The sequence below is a fragment of the Poecilia latipinna genome, unplaced genomic scaffold (assembly GCF_001443285.1).
Source record: "Poecilia latipinna isolate Pla-1442-1.1 unplaced genomic scaffold, P_latipinna-1.0 Scaffold1414, whole genome shotgun sequence".
In the NCBI taxonomy this organism is placed as follows: Eukaryota; Metazoa; Chordata; class Actinopteri; order Cyprinodontiformes; family Poeciliidae; genus Poecilia; species Poecilia latipinna.
Window position 1 is genome coordinate 103,688 of NW_015114030.1, and position 16,257 is coordinate 119,944.

At 37.6% G+C, this 16,257-nt stretch overlaps 1 protein-coding gene across 1 annotated transcript; it reads left to right on the top strand.

Moving 5' to 3' along the window:
- The first annotated feature begins 6,750 nt into the window (after window positions 1-6,750).
- On the top strand, window positions 6,751-15,172 carry LOC106962446 (prolactin-releasing peptide receptor-like). The gene is made up of 3 exons (XM_015056874.1): window positions 6,751-6,922; window positions 11,526-11,981; window positions 13,733-15,172. Exons 2-3 carry the CDS (start codon window positions 11,533-11,535, stop codon window positions 14,364-14,366), a joined length of 1,083 nt encoding a protein of 360 aa, XP_014912360.1. The 5' UTR covers window positions 6,751-6,922; window positions 11,526-11,532; the 3' UTR covers window positions 14,367-15,172.
- Window positions 15,173-16,257: the final 1,085 nt, after the last annotated feature.

The window sequence follows — 16,257 nt, forward strand, 5'->3', positions numbered from 1 at the left end:
CTGGACAGTACAGCCCGAATACAAGAACATATTGTTTTTTTGTTTAAAAATGTTTTAAAGGAAAAGCCATGCCTTACATCCTGACTTTGTAAAATAGACAGAGTTTCATCTACAAAATGCCATAAAGATACAAAACGCTAATGACTGATGGGACAAACATTTATTCAAAGAATGCGATAGGGAATGAGTAAAACTGAGGCATTTTAAACGGCATTTATATGTTTATTCACATACTGCAAAAACAGGGTGAAGCACTTAGAAACTGTAGTTTAAGCAGAAAAAAACAGAAATCACTCACATGAATCATCGATGAGTAATGGTGTCATTTTGTTTTAACTGCACCGTCACTCATCAGTGGTTCAAGTGACTGACTTCCCCAGGTGTGCGATGACTGGAGGCTCCTCAGCAAAAGTTTGGTGAGCTGGATTTGTATTTTACATACGCAGCATGCAAACAGGAGGTCTCTGAGAGAGAAAAATAGGATTTATAACTAAATAGTTTAATAATATTATAGGTATTATATTCTTATTATAAAGAAACAAGTATGAAGAAAGTTTAATTAAAAGTTGAGATGCAACCGGATTAAAAAACATCAACTTATGAAGAAAACTTTGCGCGATATTATTTCTCTGCAGCTCCCTTGGTTAATTTTAAAAAATATATTTTTACATTAAATTTTTCTCATGTTAAAAAATGATCTTCTGGTTAGGATGTAGAGCGTATCTGAAGCAAACAACAAAACAGAAGCAAGAAATTATCTTTGTTGTGCCGAACTATAACCTCATATGCATTACCTTTTGTTATTACTATGAATTATCATTTTTATTTTTAGCTTTAATAAAAGCTTCTTTTAGTCTCATGCAAAAGCTAAAAAACAAAAACAAAAAAAAAAAAAAACGTCAGTGATGGTAATATCCATTTTATTATACTTTCTATTCATTTTTAAATGCATAAAGGTAATGGTGAATTTAAAATGGCTGTAACTGCATTTTTTATCTTATGAAAGTCCCTCTTTGTGCTTAAATTGTTTTGGCTGTATTCCATGTGAATATCTCTCTGAATATTACCCAGATGTGTTTATATGGAAATCAGCTCTGCTACATTCACCAGCGCCTCCCGTGCAGCTGCTGCTTACCCTCTTAATTTAAACACCTTAGCACTCATCGCTTTTTGACTTGATGATATTAGCAAATTTAAAATAGACCGTCCAATAATAGCTAAACTGTATTTCTGAACACCAACCCTGACAAATCTAACCGGGCCTGTTTGCAGGATTGGTTCTCCGGGTTTGTTTTACATGAAAACCTTGCTTTCTGGATCCATTTTTTTTCTTATCACAGAACCGGGATGAAAACGCTAAAATATCATGATACCAGCTCGTTTAATCATGTCTTTCATCTGACTAGAAAGATTACAAAATAAAGGCTCGCCTCCAGTATTTTATATTCTTTTCACAGGACATTTTCATACCTGAGTCGATACTTCCTCCACAAGCCAACTCTTATATATTCTGCATATCTTTGTACATAATCAGCGATTGAGCGTCACAAAGATCGCAATTTCTAGACTGAGTTTATTAACGTGGTGAGGAGAGAACATGCAGACCTGCTAAGTCAAACGGAGGTGGGATTTGCCAGAGAGGAACAGTGCTGTGATTATCAAGTCTCCACATTAATGAGCAATTCCCGAGGGTTTAGAGCTCCCCACTGTACAAGAGTTAAAAAACAGAGAAGAGCTCAAAAAGTCCAACGTGGTGGCCCATTCATTAGCGCTGCATTACCTTGGCCAAAGCTATGAGCAGTGGCGCAACTACACATTATTCAGGTGGGTGCGAAAACATAAATCGGAGCCTCCCCACCCCCCTCTCCCCTGAAGGAAGGTTGAAGGAGCGTGGAAAACATACGCTCGCTCAGCCTTTAAATCATGGTCCAAATGTGTATTTTTGACCAATTGTAACAGATTACCTTTATTATTTTAGGTTCGTAAGGGTAGCAGACCCACGTCAGCTCAAAACATGCAACAAGTTGACATTTTTCTGAGCTGTTTTCCATGTGACTGGTTTAATTTAATATGCTGGGTCTCCTCCTTTCCCTTTTTTTAAGATTACACTAACAGGGAGAAGACATTTCCAATTAATGATCATTTTGCCTAGAAGAACACAATGTCTGGTCAATGAACGGGTAAATGAAAAGTTAATTGTATGTAAATATGATGCATCGGGTGCAAAACTTTGCTGTTATTAGCAACACATCATTTTCAGGATGTTAATATCAAGTCAATGAGTCATTATACCAGAGGAAAATGTTTCACATATATTTTTAAATATAGGAGCTACATGAGTTGAATAGATTAACTGGTTGCTTACAGTAGTTTATTACATTTGCATTGGGTCTCAGTCTAAAAGTAGTTTTCAATTCTCCCCTCATTTGTCTTCTAATCCATCAAGCCCTGTGACAGGCATGTGGCATTTTTTGGATTTAAATGTTAATTGAGTCTGACTCACAAAGTGGCTAACATTTTCTTTATCATGATTATTTTGTGACCAACAATGAAATGTTGTTCATCATCAGTGATGACACAAGTGTGGATTCGCAGAGAGACAGACAAACAATGACTGAAACTCAGAACCACGCAGCCACTGTCACATGTAACTATCAGAACTGGTGTCCAACAATGGAAAGAAAACAATGACCTTCAGACAACGACCCCTAAAGGTCACATCTGAACCCATTCAGATGGTATGCTTAATGAGATCTTCTGCCAATTAGGCATAATTATTCCTCACCATTCATTCAAGTTTTCTAGGCCTGATGCCTCTGTTAGATGTAAGGTAAAGTAAGGTAAATTTTATTTATGTAGCACATTTTCAGCAACAAGGCAATTCTAAGTGAATTAGAAGGAAATACAAACAAAACAACAAAACCAAAAGAAAGACACTTAAGGTAAAAGCATAAATGCTAAATGTTGGTTCTCCATGTTTGATTCTTGTTGATTCTTGTTCTGGGTTGGTAAGTAGAGTTTTATCACCTGAAACTAGAGTTACTTCTTTATAGTGATAGAGGAAGCACACAAACAGCTTCTCATATTTGAAATCATTATGTTTATCATCACTCGAGTACGAGGAACCTTGTAAAAGTGCTCTTTTTTTGGGACTCATCTCCATATGTGGCGACCTGCAGCTCAGGAATGTGAGCACATCGCACATTTCTCATAGCTCACTGCCAGCACAACGGCTCTCAGCTGAGATGTGTTACTTGAGACTGAGGGAGACATTTAAAGTTTTTGTGTGAAGTGTGTTAGGACATGTAGCAGCTTTGGGGGAGGCAATGTTCTTTGACTATACCATGTAGGGAGATAAGACCTGGACTGGAGTCTAGGTCCAGGTCTTATCTGGACCTAGACTCCAGATAAAACATTCCTGAATTGAGTTTCAGAGACACAAGGAGCTGTTGTAGTGTTTGTCTCTCCCAATTGCAATTGGTAATAAATTACATAGAATTGGACGGCGTTTTCTCACTGTTTTATTGACCTCAATAAACACATAACCTGTTTTCAGACAGTCATCCAATGCCTAGCAAAGAAATCCAATAAGAAAACACCACTCAGATTCAGACAGGTGAGACCATTCCTCCAAAATACAACTCAAACACTCAGCATAAGAAGAGTGATTTGGGTATCAGCTAATAGAGATGCTAGGCTAGCATATTCAGCTCAAATCAGAAGTACGACTGTGTAGCTGTGGTAAAAGTGAAACAAAACAGCAGTTTATTACTTCCAGGTATGCCCCATATATTGCATGTGGACTTGTGGGTGTAAACAGTCCACAAATGTGTCCAGGAGAAGAAAATTAGCAGGAGAACCTGTTTCAAGCAAGTCACCTCTAAAGATCCTGCTGTCTACAAGCACGCCCCGTCTCTGTCAACTGCCTGCTTCCTCAGCAGCTGACCATGCAGATTATTCTCCATCATATTTCATATCACTGAAGGTTATTATGGAAAACCACAAGAGTCAAAAACTAGTTTCTTTTTTCTGGAGCCAGAGTGGCTGCTGCAAACTTGCGCGCAACCTTTCTCAAACCTTCAACCTCAACTTCGAAGATAAAATTTGAATCTGCATTATCTGGTTTCAGTTTATTGTGTTATGTGTTCTCAGGTACAAAACTATTCTTTCTTATATTTTGCATTTAAATATAACTTCAGTCATACTTTGTATACATAAAAACTTCATTTTAGAGCAACTAGTCAGTGGTTTCTAAAACAAAATATGTATTACATCCTCCAGAGGCCATAAAAGGAAATATCGATTAAACTTTAGGTCTACATATTGATATCAAGTAGTCAAATGTTTTTAATAATTGAAAAAGAGGTCATCCTTTGGCCATTGCATTCAAATTGATTTTTATTTCACACTCTGAAACAGTCGCTACATCATTTCATTGACATGATGACCTCATAATCATGATGCTTTTGTGCAAGATTTTCTGCAGTATTTAATCATTTCTCCAGCCACAGCTTCTCCGGTTCCAGATGAAAATGATAAGAAACCAGATTAACTAAAAGTACGTCACAGGATTTTCTTTTGGACCCCTGAGGATAAAAATAGTGATTTTTCATTTACAAACTTGAAAATATCAATACCAGCAGCAGACAACATAATTACTAAAACATATTGTCCTGTACCTTTTATTTTCTCAAAGTTCAGTTATTTTTTAAAATTAGAAATAACAACAGTGTTTTGTGTGTGTGTGTGTGTTTTGTGTGTATTGAGTTTGGGTTCCTTGTCCAAATTAGTCACATAATCACAGAATATTTACCCATTGTTTTATGAGTTTATCTGACATTTTCTGCAAGTTCTTCAATGTGTCCCATAAAATTAGAACAAATTAAAGATTGCAATAAGTGATGTGAATTATTATTTAGATTGTTTAGCCTCAGCCTATGATAAAAAGGTCATTTTCTAATTGTTTACCGAAGGGGTTTTAATATCTGTGACTGTCGTTTGGAGCTCAAAAACACTCAGAAGTGAATAATTGTGCAATTTAAAACCTTTTACAGATGGACACTCTGTCAATAGTAGAATTATTTATTCTCACCAGGCAACAATCCTCTAAAGGGAGGTATTTACAAAACCTTTTTGTTTTTTTATGTAGATATTAAAGCTGTCCGATGCACCTTCAATTACATGAGTGAAAAAAGAACAAAGTTATGTAATGATTTTTGGAAGTTTTTTGCAGTGGAACGGATGTACAGTACAGTACATCACAGCATGTTTTATTGAGCTTGAACGCAACTAAATTTGTACCTTTGCAGATAGACATGTGATCATCACACATGAATCTGGTCATTTTACTTTTTCTCGTTTCTTATTCTTGTAGTTTTGGTTTGTTGTTTTGCAGAGTTTCAAGAGCAGAAACTATTGCAGAACAGAATTTATTTAATGATGGAAATAAAAGGAAAACTTACAGGAGGAATCACAGGTTGTGGAGTAAAGGGACATGAACAGGCAGATGAACGGGGATAACAGGAGGACCCAGTGGATTCAGTAAATGAGGGGAAAAGAACAATTTTGATCTAAGAAATCAAAACCCAAATGCACAAAAAAAAAACAAGCTAAAAGAATAAATATAGAAAGTGAACATAAAAGAATTAAATACCGTTGCAATGCTCGACTCAGAGGAGCGAACAGAATATGGGCAAGCCCTGCAAAAATGGATAAAAGATCGAAGCACCCAATGATCGTAGCTTGGTTGTTTTTGCACCAAAGCGCCATCTGCCACTTTCCATTTTATACCAACCATTCGGCAGTTTCTGTCCAATCTTTTTAATTTTGAATTTATTCACAAATCAGACATGAAATAGGTTTTTTTCTTTCAAAAATTGGATGTATGAAAGGCTCTCAGGGGAGGCTATTTAACTGCAGCTAATTTTAAAATAATGGTTCCTCTTATGGTTGAGGACGGTCAAATTAAAAACCATTGGAAAAACTGTAATATAAGATCTTCAGAAACTAATAATGTTTTAAAAATAAATTGTGAGGCTTGAGCATTTTTGAACTATTTAACTTCTAACAGAAATATAAGCTGATAGTTTAATGTTCTGTTTTCAAGTATAATGGAAGATGATTGGGCGTTGAAATCGGTACGAACTGATGATCCTGGATTCATGTGTTTTCAGCTACGCAGCAAAACCAGAAACATTTAACACACTGACAAACAAAACCACTCATTTTTAGAAAAACAAATAAACAACTATAATTATATAATTATATAAAGTGAAAAACATGTCATCTTTAAAGAACATTATGGTTCGCACTTTGTGAAAGATATTTACATTTTAAAAGTTGTACATCTGCAAGATTTTATTTTTAAGGTTTTATGTTTTTTATTTTGTGTAATTTAAAAACAAATTATTGGGGTTTATGGTTATTTCTAGGTTTTAGCAAGCTGTCATGTGATTTCAGACCAGAGTCAAAATATCCACTGAAGAATCAACAAATTTTGTTTTAAAGCTGAAGAACAAGCAGCTCATTGATACAGAGCTGTAGAAAATGTGCCTGCTTACATTAGCATGTAATTTTAAAACGACACAATAAATCTTCCCTGCACATTCCTGTGAGCAGATAAATAATCCTGCTTCACACCGAACTGCCTCTCTGACCTGACCACTAACTAATCAAACGTCATCACCAAGTCCAACCCAGACATCAATCTTTGTTGGTTTCTCTGCCTTCTAATTGGCTCCCCATCATTTCCACAGACATCTCAGATATATCTCCTCTCCCTCTGTGCTCCGCATGCCTCCCACCTTCTTTCTCTCCATTTAAAACAGCAGCAGCTTCAGCTGCCTCACTGAGGAAAAGCACACTGTCAAGGTCCATTGGTACCAGTCCTCACTTCTCTTCGAACAGAGGAATATCAGACCAGGTAAGTTAGGCTCTATCATTGAAAAGCATTGCTTTGGCTCATTTTATGTAACAAGAGAGACTTACTGTGCATTGATTTATTTATAAGTAATTTTTTTTTTTTTTGCTAAAAGCACTGCAAGAAATTATTGGCTTTAAGATGAAGGATTTGTACTGATGTATTGTAGGAGTGCAATGACAATGGTGTGCTTCAGATTCTGGTGTTTTTCAAGTGATAGATTAAAATCAATCAGTTTCAAAAGAGAAAACTTACATATCTGTTTTAAAAACAAGTCTTATTTCTTTAAAAACAAAAAAAAGGAAATGTTATGCATTTGGAGTTCTGTTTTGCTGTTACATTTTGAATTTCTGTGATTTTATGTCCAAAATTCAGATAATTTCCCCCCTCCCCAAGCACTGAAAAACATAATTTTAAATTTGTTGCTATAAACCAAGACAACAAATATTGTCTTGATAAAACAAGAGGAAAAGACTGAGGACAATAACAGTTTCCTATGAAAATATTATTCTGCAGAAAGGTTGGCAACAAAGCATGAGGAAGTCACATTGCTACATTGGATTCCCTCTGGCAGGTTTCTGCAGCACCGGTCTGAAGCATCCTTTGGGGCACAGATAAATGGGCAGGATTGATTACGTGATGATGTGGAGCGCAGCAGATAGGATGCGAGTGCGACTGCCTTTCAGGAGAGAAGCATCAAATCATTTGTTGAATTTAAATTAAGTTTAACTTTGCCGCTAACTCATACTGGACATACGTCAGGAAAATGCCTGCGAATCCACCTTATTTCTGCTCGACTTTATGCTTGGAAACAACAGAACTGGAGGAAAAAAGCTGCCTGTCTTCGTGTCCTCGATGCTTTCAAGAGCCATCAGAACTGTGACAGGTTTTTTAAAAATGTTTTACACAGTACCAAGAAACATACACTGACAAACAGTTTTTAAAATCCAGAGGACGGCAACAGCTGACAACAACTTTTCTTTGACCTTTTTTTGAAACACCATTTCAGAGATCGTTGTCACTTACTTACTTTACTTAAAAGCTATGAAGGATTGGAACTGGCTGGGGTGAGTAACAGGATATGTTGACCAAGAGCTTCCCACTTGAGAGATACGTTGGGAGAGTTTGATTACTGAACAAAAAGCAGGTGGTTAATTGGCGTGCAGCGGTGAGGGATGGGAAGAGACTGAAGATAAACTGAGAAAACAGGAAATATGTCCGATAGGGAACAAGTGATAAAAAAATAGGAAATAACACAAAACAATCGGCATACTTTAAATTAGCCTTAACATTCTTTTTCTTCGCCAGTGGAGACTTATGTAGTGAGCGCCTAACTTATTGTATTCATTAAAATAAAGGTACCTGGTATTTCCAGGTATTTCTTGAGCTTTCTCCACGAGATCCCTGTAAAATTATTCTGCTTATTATTCTGAGTCCTTGGTTACAAATTGTGTGAGGAACATTTGGTCCTGGCTAGTTTATGGTGAAATTATTCTATTTCCCTTCCTGGATAAAGTCTCCAAATGGGCTCACTGGAACATTCAGATAAAAGTATCTGAAACTAGTAATACCTAGCAACAACAAACCAGCTAATGTCATTTTACTGAGATACTGGAATTGGTCACTTGGATTTTTGCAGTCTCTATCTTGCTGAGTACTTGTTCCTGGTGACATTCCACTCATTTATATAATTTAATAGATCAGTTTTTCTTATTTATTTGTATTCGTAGATTGCTTGGGATGCTTGTCTATTTAAACACATTTAAATAGACAAGCATCTATTTAAATCTAGTTTAAATTCAGGTTTTGGACAGTATTTTTATTGCATGACATTTTGGAGCAAAAACAGATCTCAGAGTAACACAGACACCGTTAAAATCGACAACAGCACTCAAAGCAAAAGACAAAACCTCACATCACATTGTAATTGAAATCCCTGTTCAATACATTCATTGAGAGAATAACTGGCTGTGAAAAGTAAGAGGTCTTTGCTTCAACTGTTGCAAAGATTAATTCCCCAGTCTGCACCACAGCACAAATGATGCTAATTAGCAGAGGACAAATGTGAAAAGACAGCAGGACCATAAAGTCTCACTATCAGGGCTGCAGGTGATAATAATTCAGTGGAGAAAAACTGTAGTATGCAGACTGATGAGCAATCTGGCAAAAAAAAAGATCATTCTTTTATTTTTTAATTTGTTCATTTGAAAAAAAAAAACAATACCAATAAAACTGAAAATGCCATTTTATACTTTTCTATTTACTCCCAATAGTGCATAAAAGCAGAAAAGCCTTTTTCTCAGATAGATCAATTTCTGCTTCTCACAGATCAGAATCCCTTCTCATTAAACCCCCTCAAGCTCTGATTTCTCTGATCTTTTGAGCTGAAGGAGCAGCGTCCTCTCTTCTAGAAGTTACCAAAGGATGAATGCCTGTAGCTCCTGAACTCTGAAAGCTCCCACATTGCTGTGCTCAGGCACAAAGGCCAGTTCCTGTCAACAATGCACAACTGCTTGTCATCCTTAGATCATATATTCCTCAGAAGAAGAGTGCTCTCTTTTAATTTAGAGGTCCAGCGAGGTCGAACTTAGAGATGACTTCCCGACTTTGACAAAGTAACTCCAGAGTTTGCTTTGTCAGGTATAAAGAGCTAAATCTCAGAAATTGCATCAGCCAGTATTTGTTCAAGTGGTTTTAAGATTTATTTAAAGATATAATTCTGGTGGCTCCTGTGAGTAAAGCACATTTCAGTTTCAGTTTTGAAAGCTGCCAGGGCTTGGCACGCTCAGAGACCCGCAAAACTGAAATTGCATATGAGATTTATTTACTGTATTTATTCTGCCTTTTGTTTATGGGACGCTTCCAACACTACCCCTGCTTACAGGGGAGCTCCTATCTTACTTTCAAGACAAATGCTCATAGACTTAAACTGCTACTGTTCTAACTTCCTTGCAGCAGCAAGCTGTGCTGTAACGTTGACGTTAGCCTCACATGAATGAATGACATTTCTGTTTCAACTATGCTATTTTTTTTATATTCCTTTTAGTGCAACATTTTGTTTTTTGCTGAAAAGTCTGTTTGAGCCACAATTAACCCAAAAGTATTAACACTCATGTCATTTGTAGCATTAGGATGATTTTGATTCAACTGAGTGTCCTTCTGATAGGAAATGAGACAGGAATCTCAGATAATACAATAAAACAATGTAAAAGTAGAGATGTTGAAAACATAATTTTATTAAGAAAAGAAAAATAATTGTTGCTTTAACATTCAAAATCTTCTCATAATTACTGACAAGTTTTTTTCATGTGATTTTAGGACATTTTGACTTAGCAATTAGCTTTGAGGTTGGAAGGCCTCTTTGCCATCATCCTAATCTTTAATCTGCTCTTTTAGACTATCAGATTCAAATTCAACATTTGACAGGCTAAAATAATACCGCTTCCTGTCAGAAGAAACATTTTGGCAAAAGTTAACTTTACATCTTAATTTGCCTGGTGTACGAAGCTCTTGTCTTTGAGGGAAAATGCTGCGACTCCGTCTGCATAAAGTTGCTAAAGTTTGGAATAAAAATTTCTTTCAGCTGCCAGTTACCGGCCTGAATTGAATATTTATTATCAGCAGGGAGAGCTCCATTCGGTTCAGGGTCATCAAAGACCTTCATTATGTCAAACGTTTTTCAAAAGGTTAAAGCCAGTGGTGAAGTCATTTGAATGCATTCATGCACAGCCTCGTGTGACAGTCGCCACAAGATGAGGGCGCAACCCCGAACTTCCTGCGGTTTGTCGGCGGAAGATTTCCAGAGCTCATTAATTAAAATGATAATGACGATGTGATGAAGGTAAACTGATACAGCTCTATTACAACTTGCCTGGAGGATCTCCAAGCCTGATATGGGGAGTTTTTTGTTTTTAAATTTCTGAAAAACACTTCTGGTGGCACTGGGATGCATGTGTTCAGTTCTGCCTCACAGCTGGGGAGCAGAAATTGATCGAATTTCATTATTTCTGTCAGGCTTCAAAGGAATAATGCCTAAGGCTCGAAATGATATTTTAAAGATGTATTGGTGTTTAAATATTTTAATACATGTGTCCTAATTGAATTTTCTGTTAATTTATTCTTGGTCAGCTGAGATGATGATGGGCAGCAGGGGGAAGTCATGTTTGAACGAGTTCACCTAAAAGGAAAACTTAAAAACGATGCATCACAGCCATGCTTAGTTATTGTGCGTATGCTAAACAGGCCAAACAGAGCAAGTTGATTAATAATGACATTTTTTCTCCTGCTCTTGGCATGTAAATTAGGACCTAATGTGTCATATGGTGTTTCTAAAACACATTTCATTGGTGGATGGAAGTAGTCGCTCTCTGCATTTATAATGAGATTCCTTCACAGCCATCTGCCTCATTATACCTTCCTCTTTACCTCTGAACGAGTGAATGTGTTGCTGCTTGTAAAAGCATGCTTTTTCTACCAAGAGTCTTCCATTTATTAAATGTCATGAACTTTTTCCCCTCCCTGTTTATATTTTTCTAGTACCTGATAGTCTGACCTTTTAGAGGTGTTGGTGATGTTTGACTATGAACCTGCCTCGATTTTGTTGCAGTGCACACATGGAGGCTAACCGCAGTAGTCCAATAGGAAGCACGCCGCCTTCCTCATCTGCAGAGCAACCTGAAGGGCGCATTTATGAGGTAGCAGTGCAGAGCAACTCCACCAACCGCAGCTCCCAGTTTGCAGACGTGGCCCTGCTGCAGACGTTCAAGCCTCTCATCATCCCTTGTTATGTGCTCGTGGTTGTCGTGGGCGTCGTCGGGAACTACCTGCTTCTCTACGTCATCTGCCGAACTCGCAAGATGCACAACGTCACCAACTTCTTCATCGGGAACCTGGCCTTCTCGGACATGCTCATGTGTGTGACGTGCGTCCCCTTCACTCTCGCCTACGCCTTCAATCCACACGGTTGGGTCTTCGGCCGCTCCATGTGCTACTTGGTCTTTCTCATCCAACCCGTCACTGTGTACGTCTCCGTCTTCACGCTCACAGCCATCGCTGTGGACAGGTGGGTGGAAATGCCTGCAGGCAGTCACAACTTTGTGGCCACCACCGTGGCCACAGAAGTGTTCAATTTTTTCTTATATTACTTAGATTTATTTGCAGTGTTGTGCTCTCTTGTTTTAAATATGCATGTCTTACAAAAGTATTATTGCCACTTGAAACATTTCAACAGTTTTTCATGCTACAACCACAAACTTCAGTGTATCCAATAAGGAATTTTGTCATATAAAGCAGTGGATGATTATGATGTTTTTACTGTTTTTAACTTTTTTACCAGGAAGTTCTTTGGCATAACAACTCTTTTCTGAGACAAACCAAACCAAGAGGCTCACCAGTGTAGAGCATTCAAATCAAAACAGTTTGAATTTGAAGTTGTAATGTATATTGCTAATTAGGTGCAGTATAAGAAAAAAGCTTTCTTTTTTTTTTTTTTTACCAACTTCTGAGCAAAGTTTGGAGACCCTGAGGAAGAGTTGGTGTGATGGATGGGTATTATTTCCACTTATGACTGGAAACATGGGAGTAGGTTTGCCCAAGGCAACTTTATAAAAAAAATATAAGTCAGTGTTGTTGACTACTTTGTTTTACTGAAGGCCATAGGAACAAAGTATGAAGTTCACAGTGGTGCATCTTGAAGGCAGCGTTTGTAAAGCGCTGTGAAATATTGTATCCAGGCAACGGAGAACTGAGGAACCTGCATTCCTGTTTGTCTCCATAACCCAACACATTCAGGGAAGTTGTGTGTAGAAACTTTTTTTTCAGCTTCTGACAGGATTTATGTCAATATCTATCCATATGCTCCAGTATTTGTTAGCATTTCAGCATTGTTTTTTCCTTGCCAAGCTTTCAGATTTAGAGTGTAAAAACCAATAGTCATCTGGTTGACAGATTCTGTTTAATTTTCTTATTTATATTTTTAGATGATCTACAGCTCAATAAAGCCCAGGAAAGTACATAGAGATGTGTGGTGTATTGGTTTTACAAGGTATAAATCACTAAGCAAAATTTGGCACAAACAAAAATAAAATACACTTTTCTAAATAAGAGTGGATTACAATTTTAACCTAGGAATTCACAAGCCAATGAATGCAATCATGTTGTATTCTTTGAAAATTAGGCAAATGAAGGGAGGTATTGATTTGCATGTACAAAATAATTAATCTGCTCTCCTTGATCAATGATAAGGCCTTTATTTGGCAAGCAGTTGCTCAAATAAGTGACATTTCCTAATCAGTGAGCTTTTCATAAGAGCCAACATGGTGTGAAATATATATTGCTAGATTAGTAAAATTCTTGAAAATGTCATTATTCTTAATTGAACATGCAAAAAAAAAACTTAATAAGCAAGTGTGAGCTTCAAATACATACTTTTTATTTGGTTTTCTAAATATCAAGCCTTCCTTTATCTTTAGATTGGATCACTTTTTGTTCTTTGACACACCTGAGCTCGGCGCTAAAATGCATTCTTTGCCTGTCTTTGCCACTTCGACCTTACAGGTCACAGACAGCTCAGCACAAAGCTAGCTGTCTGATTGAAAAGCACGTCAGCATTCCTCATTAGATGCACAGAAACAGCTTTAGGCCTAATTAAGCCATTTAGGATTTCTCCACTATCTTATCGCTGGTACTTGAACTTTCAGTTTAATCATACATCCGGAGACGTCACAGTGGCATTAACTCATCAATCTGGTCTTGATGAGCCATCCATTAATTCTGTTAAGGTTTATAAAGCACCACTCTCTCCCTCCGTTGCAGATATTACGCCACGGTTCACCCGCTGAAGAAGCGAACCACTGTGGCCACTTGTGCCTACGTCCTCATCGGGATCTGGCTGCTGTCCTGCGGCCTGGTGGCTCCGGCGGTGACTCACACCTACCATGTCGAGTTCAAAGAAGAAGGCTTCACCATCTGCGAGGAGTTCTGGTTGGGCCAGGAGAAGGAAAGACGGGCCTACGCCTACAGCACGCTGCTGATCACATACGTCCTCCCCCTTTCGGCCGTCTTTGTCTCCTACCTCTGCATCACCGTCAAGCTGAAAAAGTGCATCGTCCCCGGAAACAGGTCGCAAGACCAGGTGTGCGTTCACCAGGCCCGAAAGAGGAAGATCTTCCGCCTCGTCGCTCTGCTGGTGTCTGCCTTTGCCGTTTGCTGGCTTCCCATCCACGTGTTCAACGTTCTGAGAGACATCGACATCCACCTGATAAACAAGCGATACTTCCTACTCATCCAGCTGCTGTGCCACCTCTGCGCCATGAGCTCCTCCTGCTGCAACCCCTTCCTCTACGCGTGGCTTCACGATCGCTTCCGCACGGAGCTGAGGAAGATGATGAAGTGCAACCGTCGCATCGGAGTCCCCGCCAGCCACTGCGCAGCTGGAGTGGTTTTGTAACCTGCTTATTTGTATTTTGTGCAGATGGGAACTTGACCAACGCTATCCATCAACATGAAGTATAGGTGCAACTCAGCCATTGTCAAGCAGTAAATAATCTCCTATGCACAAAACAAAATCAAGCAATTCACTGCTGTTCCATCCATCTGACATGCTTCAGAAAACTGCCTCTAAAAACTGTCAGTAAAGCATTAAAAAAAGACCTTAAAAACAGTGGAAAAGATGTGATCGTGTCACTAATCTTCAAGATTTGTATATATTTGATGAAACTTAAGTTATTTACTTGAAAGCAATCATTTTTATTGTTCATATAAAACAGTAAGAAGGATTCACTTGTTGATGAAACAAACTGTGTTTTAAATTCAGGTGTACTATGGTTGTGGTGGAACTCAATTAAAATGTTTTATTGAGTTAATTTCAGGGTCTCTAATGAATGAATCGCATTTTAATTGAAAACTATATACTGAGAAAATAAGCAACATTTTCAATTCAAAACCCCTTTTTGTTGTAAAGTATTGAATAAATAGGCATATGAGATCAAAAATAAAGATATTTATTGTTTTTAGTCTATTATTCAACCATCTGATAGTTGCAAAGTCTCCATTTAGCTTTCAAGTGTTTCAGTGTCTCGTTTATGTAACAACCTTGATGTGATAAAATCACGTCCTCAAACCTAATACGAATAATTTATGTGCAAAATTGAAGAAATCTTGAATGTTTTGTACAATGTCAAGAGTTTACAGAGGAATTGTAATGACTAAATGGATTCTGATTTATAGTTTTGTTTATTAAAGATGATGCTCTTCAAGCTCACAGTCCTTCAATATCTTATGCATAAATTGCAAATGCAGGCAGAAAGCTCAGTATTTGCAAACGTATTGTTTGCAGGAAGGGACTACCTGGAAAAACGTGAGACGCTGAATGTCACCGTTAAACGAGAGGATCACGACCGAGACAAGATTGAAATTGAGGAAAAAAAAGGTTTACGTGGAAAGGAAATGAAGGGAAAATTAAACTATTATTTCAATTCACTTTTTAGAAACGGTCACTACATGTGACCATTTTTATTTGTTTGGTTCTAGTGAGGCTCTCGCGTCAGATTGGATCTTCGCTTCCTTCTTGAAGCAGTGTGAGGTTAAACTTATGAGGCTGTGCCCTGAGGCTTTCATCGTCTTTATGCCAGCAGCAGACGAATGCACATCTACATCGAAGTCATCGTCTTATTTGTGATCATTTGAAATTGCTTGTATATAAAACAATCTGATGATCAGTATTGTGTTGTGCTGCGTTTGCTCTGTTCCTCATGATTTTGAAGTTGGTATGAATGTCATATTTATCTGTAGCAGAGGCTATTAGCTGTCAAACTGGCCTAACTACCCACTTTTACTATTATGTTTCTTGCAGAGCTACTATGTCATGTTATTGACATGCTTCTGTATGAGCTTATCTGTCTCAGTGATGATTATTTATAGATACATGGAGGAAAATGACTGTTGCATGCATTGATTTTTGTTTTCTTTGTTAATAAGGGATTGAATTGGTTTTAAGTAAGACAATACAGCAAACCACACTCAATTTGGTTTAGATAAATAAATTAAAGCTGATATAATGGGCCAAGCCAGTTCCGCAATATAAATCTACCATAATTTCCGTACTATAAGCCGCAAATTTTTTTCTTAAGAGTTAAAAACTCACACTCACTTCCTCCGTTTCTCTTAGTTGCTGGTCTCAGCATCACTTTCGTCTCAAGACAAATTCACTTGTGGCAGTCCAGCTTTTTAAAACTCCTTGCTTAAAAGCTGATAAGGCTCTTCGCGATCAATTACTTTTCCTCGTCGGCTATTGAATTATTATTTTTTTATTTTTTTTTACAAGCAATGTATGGAAAAAA

Excerpts from the sequence above, each read along its gene's own strand:
- LOC106962446 (XM_015056874.1), top strand. The coding sequence starts at position 11,533 with ATGGAGGCTAACCGCAGTAGTCCAATAGGAAGCACGCCGCCTTCCTCA. Across the intron at positions 11,982-13,732 it reads ACAGCCATCGCTGTGGACAG|ATATTACGCCACGGTTCACC; the intron begins GTGGGTGGAAAT and ends CCTCCGTTGCAG.